Source organism: Pinus tabuliformis, chromosome 9 (assembly GCF_031772625.1).
Source record: "Pinus tabuliformis cultivar Carrire ecotype Pingquan chromosome 9, CPIR1, whole genome shotgun sequence".
NCBI classification, from domain to species: Eukaryota; Viridiplantae; Streptophyta; class Pinopsida; order Pinales; family Pinaceae; genus Pinus; species Pinus tabuliformis.
In genome coordinates, this window is record NC_142307.1 from 1,037,992,796 (window position 1) to 1,037,999,834 (window position 7,039).

The 7,039-nt window shown below is 35.6% G+C and overlaps 1 protein-coding gene across 1 annotated transcript; it reads left to right on the top strand.

The window, feature by feature from the left end:
* The first annotated feature begins 3,491 nt into the window (after positions 1 to 3,491).
* Positions 3,492 to 5,852, top strand: LOC149152241 ((R)-mandelonitrile lyase-like). The gene is made up of 4 exons (XM_089438462.1): positions 3,492 to 3,651; positions 3,757 to 4,410; positions 4,580 to 5,432; positions 5,529 to 5,852. The coding sequence occupies exons 1-4, from the start codon at positions 3,543 to 3,545 to the stop codon at positions 5,566 to 5,568; spliced, it is 1,656 nt and encodes a 551-aa protein (XP_089294588.1). The 5' UTR covers positions 3,492 to 3,542; the 3' UTR covers positions 5,569 to 5,852.
* Positions 5,853 to 7,039: the final 1,187 nt, after the last annotated feature.

Genomic DNA, 7,039 nt, shown 5'->3' on the forward strand with positions numbered 1-7,039 from the left:
TGCAAGCCCCGGAAATGATGATTGACGCTATGTGATTCATTTCACTAGTTTCAATCCCACTTCTTCACCCCTGTGAGCATCACCTAATGCAATGAGTGCTAAGTGAACTATTCAAAAATCCTGAGAAATTAGTCAGTTACGACTACCTCTCATGGAAATGGTCATACGTGAATGACTTACTTAACGCAATTGCATCCCAAAAATGATATCTAATATAATGCACTGCGTAAACCCCCATACTTAATTTCAAAAAGAGTGAAGGGAACTCTACTTGAATGGTTCATGAGGCACAATACTTGCTAAGGTTTTGCAAATGGGCTAGCAAGCTAAGTGGGCTTGATTGTGGGGAAAACTCCATAGTTAAGCGCGCTTGAGCCAAAGGTGATCTGGGATGGGTGACCTCCCGGGATGTCCTAGTTACTGGGTGCAAGCCTGAGAAGTAATGATTGATGCTATGTTATTCATTTCACTATTTTCAATCCCACACTACCTCTCATGTTACCGGGGGCAAGCCCCAGAAGTGATGATTGATTATGTGATTCATTTCACTAGTTTCAATCCCACACTGCCTCTCATGTTACCGGGTGTGGTGATTGATGCTATGTGATTCATTTCACTAGTTTCAATCCCACACTGCCTCTCATGTTACCGGGTAGTTTCAATGCCACTTCTTCACCCTTGTGAGCATCACCTAACCCAATGCAATGATTGATGCTATGTTATTCATTTCACTAGTTTCAATCCCACACTACCTCTCATGTTACCGGGGCAAGCCCCAGAAGTGATGATTGATGCTATGTGATTCATTTCACTATTTTCAATCCCACACTGCCTCTCATGTTACCGGGTGTGATGATTGATGATGCTATGCGATTCATTTCACCAGTTTCAATCCCACACTGGCTCTCATGTTACCGGGTGTGATGATTGATGCTATGTGATTCATTTCACTAGTTTCAATCCCACACTGCCTCTCATGTTACCGGGTAGTTTCAATGCCACTTCTTCACCCTTGTGAGCATCACCTAACCTAATGCAATGAGTGCTAAGTGAGCTATTCAAAAATCATGAGAAATTAGTCAGTTACGACCACCGGTTGATCCCAAAAATGATATCTAATATATGCAACCTTATCTAAAGACACATACCCAATTTTTTTTGAGAAATCCTCTCTCAAAACCCATATAACATTGTAATAAATTTATGAGAATATATATATATATATATATATATATATATATATATATATATATATATCACCATAATAATTATAAAAATAATAATTCAATCCTAAAAAAAATTCTTAAAGGAAAATTTTTATGGAAACAAATTCAATTCTTCTATTAAAATTCTCCTATCATTCATTCCCTATAATATTAAAAAAATACATTATTTTAACATTATACCTAACTACTAATAATATTTTAATTGTATCTCTTATCTAAAACTAAACAGAAAATATTTCAATTAATCAAAATGTAATTATTAATTATATATAAATGAACCTTTAAATTTTATAATTTAATATCGATATTGTTGAGTGGATTATTTTCATTTTCCTTAATTTTGTGGATGGGAAACTCTTTTGTTCTTTATAAAGTAATATCTTCAATCTGGCTGGAATGAATTATAATGATTTTTATATTTTAGTTATTTATTTTTTAGTCCATATATATTTTGTTATCATAAAATATTTATAAATTTATAATATATGTGTAATTGTGTTGATAGATGTGATTTATTTTAAAAATGAGTTTATAATTTTAATTTAATAATTATGATTATTTATGATTACGAGGTTGAAATTAAAGATTTCTAAATGTACTAATTTTATATATTTTTAATATTTTAAACGTTATTTATATTTATTAATTATTTAATTTTATTAATTATTATATATTATTAAAAAATTAATATATTTTAGATATTTAACCATATAAAATAATCATTAATTTATTTAAAATAAAAAATAATTATTAAAAAAAAAACGAATCTAACATTGGTGTTACATCACTCTAAAAAGTTAAAAAATAAAAATCGACAATATAATACTGATTATATTATTTTTAATTTTAATTTACTATTTAAGATTGTATTTTGACCGATTTATATGTTATTTGCGGTAAAATTTAAAATCTATACCATTATACAATTATGGTTTCTCCAAAGAATCTAAGAACACTGAAAAACCATCAAAGCCGTTTGGGATCACTGCTTGATTGATTTAATAGTAATGTTTTGACCGATTTATAGATTATTTAGGGTAAATTTTAACATCAATACCATTATACAATTATGGTTTCTCAATTAAAAAGGATTAATGGATTAAAAAGGAAAAAGAAAAACATTGAAAACACGAAAGCTTACTGGGATGCTATGTTGTCAATTGATGAACCTCGTTTGATTGTTAATTAGGAGATATTTTGGAATTGGATAAATATAGATAATAATAAAAAAATATGCAGACTTCATTTACCAATATTTTTGAAATCAAATAGTTGAATAATAACGTTTCACCTATTATAGTAAACGATAGAGTTTGATTTTGTTTGGAAAGTCCTTTCGTTCAATTAATTCTGTAGTGTCCTCTCGGCTGATTGAAGTTTTGTTCACGGGTGAATGGTAAATTGTTCGATCCAGTGCTAATTGATTTTGCAATCCTTCCATTGTATTAACTACAAAATTAGAGGATTATGTTGAATTGATACGCGATTTCGTCTCCGAAGACGCTCGGAGATTTATTCGTTTGAGCTGCAGTCTTTTTCATCGTTGAATTGAAAGTTCCGTAAAGAGAGTTGCACTCTTTTTCATAGTGGAGATCATAACAATATTGAAGTATAACGTAACTGCATCACTGGATTGAATTATGAGAGGTAACGTAGAGATTAGAGAAAAAGTCCCAACAAATTGTATAGAAATTTTTGTTTTTTCAGAAAGAAAAACATCATGATATTATATTCCTTATCCTTATAATGGGCAAAATACATATCAGTCCATATCGATCTGGCCGACAGATACATGGTACGAACGGATAATAGTCCCTCCCCTATACGGAACGATGATTCATTTCAAAGCTGCTATTTTCTGTACAACTGGGACGAATTGTACAGAAAATAGCAGCTTTGAAATGAATCATCGTTCCGTATAGGGGAGGGACTATTTGTTTCCCAAAGTATATAATATAACTAAGATTGAATTGAATTATCCACGAAAGCGTAGAGAACTTACCAACAAATCTGCGAAAGTGAATTATCAACGATAACGCAGAGAAAGTGAAATATTAACGATAGATTTGGAAAATGTGAACGATTATAGCAAGGCTGATGCTTACCGTTTTGATTCCATGGACTGCGTGGATTAATTTCTATGTGCTTCATATTATTCCTCTCTAGAATACCATGGCTCCGATACCGTGTGATAATTATTCTCTAGAGATGGATGGAAAATCCAAGGGTAAGCGCTTATAAATAGACTCAGACACTATGAAATCGAACCACATCTTAAAAAAGAGTGAATTAGGAGTTGAATTCCTTGTGAGAAATATGACGATGATAAGGGTTGTGAATTTTCGTGTATGGCTTCTGCTTCTGCTCATCAAGCTAATGATGTTGAGCAGCCTATCCTCTTCTCAGGCAGCCACAACACCCTCGGGTATGAACATGGGATGATATTGGATTACGTGTCTTTATGTAGTTGATGATATGATATGATAGAATTAATGGCTTCTTGTTTGTTTTGTTTTGTTGGGCTTTGCAGGTTTTCCGTTTGCGTTTATGACTATAGATGCGGAGAAAGCAGCTGCAAGGAAATATGATTACATTGTAGTTGGAGGAGGAACGGCCGGCTGCCCCTTGGCCGCAACGCTGTCTACCAAGTATTCAGTTTTGGTAGTGGAGAGGGGAGGATCTCCTTATGGAGTTCCCGACATTGAGAACGCCGATGCTTTTGGAAAGCCATTGGATGAGACCGACAATTACACTTCCATAGCGCAGACCTTTATTTCAGAGGATGGAGTGAGTAATGCGAGAGCGAGAGTTCTGGGAGGCGGAACTGCTCTCAATGCGGGCTTCTACAGCAGGGCTAGCTCCGAATATGTACGTAATATGGGGTGGGACGAGGGACTTGTAGAGGAGTCGTATGAATGGGTGGAGAAACAGAATGCCTTCAGACTAGATCACCTTTCACGTTGGTCATCGGTTTTCAGAGATGGCCTCCTGGAAGCGGGAGTTCTTCCAGACAATGGATATACGTTGGATCACGTGGAGGGAACAAAGATCAGCGCCTCCACCTTCGACAACAATGGCAAGAGACACACAGCAGCAAATCTTCTCAGGTCAGCCAATCCGGACAATATCGTAGTCCTTCTCAATGCTACTGTCAGCAGGATTCTCTTCAATTCCCAATCAGAAGGTAGTTCATTCAAACACATGGGCTCTTACACCCAATATTAGATTCTAGTATTCTCCTACACGAGTGACGTTCCACAATATTAGATTCTAATATTCTCTACTTCATTCTCCAATCTTTATAATCGAAATGGGACTAATAGATTCAGTTTCTTGAGTATGAAAATATGCAGGAACGAAGGATCACTCGTTTCAGAAACCGAGGGCCCGTGGAGTAGAATTTATGGACCGCCGTGGTCGTTCGTATCAAGCTCTCCTGAAGGAATCATCCCGTTCCAGCGAGGTAATCGTTTCTGCAGGAGCCCTGGGCAGCCCCCAGCTTCTGCTCTTGAGCGGAATCGGCCCATCTCAACATCTCAAGGAATTCAATATTTCACTACTCCTAGATTTGCCCTTTGTAGGCCAAGGGATTCAAGACAACCCACGTGCAAGCGTAGGCTTGCAATCTCCTACACCCTTGGAATTCTCAAGCATACAGGTAGTTGCTATTCTTAAAGGCTCTCAAGCTTATATCGAGTCCAGCAGCATGGTAAATATCACCGTATCCTCACACCCCATGGACGTGTATACTGGGTACATTTTTGAGAAGCTGGCGTTTCCATTATCAAGGGGAGAGCTTCGGTTACTCAGCAGGGACCCTCGAGAAAATCCATCTGTTCGATACAACTATTATTCCCACCCTCTAGACCTGCAGAGATGCGTCCAAAGCGTGAGCCTGATCGTTAATCTGCTCAAGACACGGTCTCTTGAGAGATTTGCGTATGCAGCAGCTAATGACTCGTCGCGTCAGTTTCATTTTATTGGGCAAGCGTTACCAGACAATCCCTTAGACGATGCAGCCATGGCTCAGTTCTGCCATGCAACACTGAACACAATATGGCATTACCATGGAGGGTGTGAACTTGGGCTTGTGACTAACGAGAAATATCAGGTCAACGGAGTTGATAGTCTCAGGATCGTAGATGGCTCAACGTTCAGAGACAGTCCTGGAACAAACCCACAAGCCACCACTATGATGCTCGGCAGGTAATTGTTACATTTATAACATTCTTAATATTAGAATAGTGATTGTATAACTTTCTCTATTAAAAATTCCCAACCATATTATTATTGTGCATGCAGGTATATCGCATTGAAGATTCTTCAGGAGGTGAATGCATGACATGAAGCTAATGAAATGTCTTCGTGAGCAGTTGTCAAAATTCCCAAGAATGTTTTAAGAGTATATCCATTTATTCTTGCTACGGGAATGTGGGTCATCAACTTGAAAATATGCAAAAATAACCAGACCCGCTAAATTATAAAACAATAAAGCTTCTGTGCAAACACTGGTTACTGGCGTTTATACACTTACCATAAACGCGAAATGCCAAAGCTCATAAATACTATATAATATATATCCTGTATGGTTTGCTAAATAAAGTTTTTTTTAAAGAGTTCCAGTCAGCCCTTAAGATGAATATAATGTTTTTTTCTTTATTATGGGTTTCTCTTTATTACTTATCAGCTTAGGTTCAACCACAAATTTTAAATATTCGAGGTATGATGTCGATTAAACTTTAAAAATTATATATATATAGATAGATAGATAGATATAGGTATATATCTATATTCTTTCTTCTTTTTTTTCCTTTCTTCAATGGGGTAATAATTATGGTTATATATAGTTAAATAAAAATTTAAGGTTTATTTTTTATGGTTGCCTATTATAATGGAAACTAATGGAAGATGGTAAGGGTTAAGGGTTTTTGTTTCTCATTCAAAATCATCAAAATTCTCTAACAAGTTTAGGTCTAAGTCACTAACAAGAACCATAATAGAATTACAATATATCATTTTCTAGTTCACCATATATTTATGAGAAAAAAACTAATTTACTACAATCAAAACATAAACCAAAAGAATTGGACAATCATAAGTTGTCACATTGATGCCACTTACATTGTAGACACTTCACCCCACACAAAAAAGGTTCTTTTAGATCCTCTTAAGAAAACAATCTCTTCCCCTTACACTCATTGTGATATGGGGGGATCTAAACATTTAGATTGATCCCATAAAGGTTCAATATCATTTAACACCTTAAGAAGATGAATTTGTGTCATCCTCCCAACTCAAATCCACTTAAAACTTACCATAACTCAAGGCACTAATTTTCCCCTATGGAGGGTTCACAAAAGAATTTTTGTAGTTTAAGTTAGGACTGTAGAGGTAGGAATCCCAATAACCCCCTTTAGTCATATCACATCTAAAACATAGCAATTTTCCTCATAGGGAACATAAAATCCTCCACCATCTAGTGTTCAAAAAGATAATAGTGAGAAGAAACTAGTGAATGCGGTAAGACTTTAGCCTACGAGCTAACAAACCTCCTTGAGTCTCCCAACTCTTGATTGGGATTCCAAATATGTTTGATACCTAGAAGTTGAGAAAACTCTCACCCATACTAGACATAATTATCATAGTGAATAAAACTTAGGGCATCTACCAAAGTTGTTGGTTGTCATATGCAACTACGCCTCGATGTGATTTCAAATAGATATTAGGAAATGTTTCCAACCACTTTCGATGTGTCCCTAGTACCCCTCATTATAATCCTCCTTTCAACCTTCACTAGTTTCCTTCCAATGAAT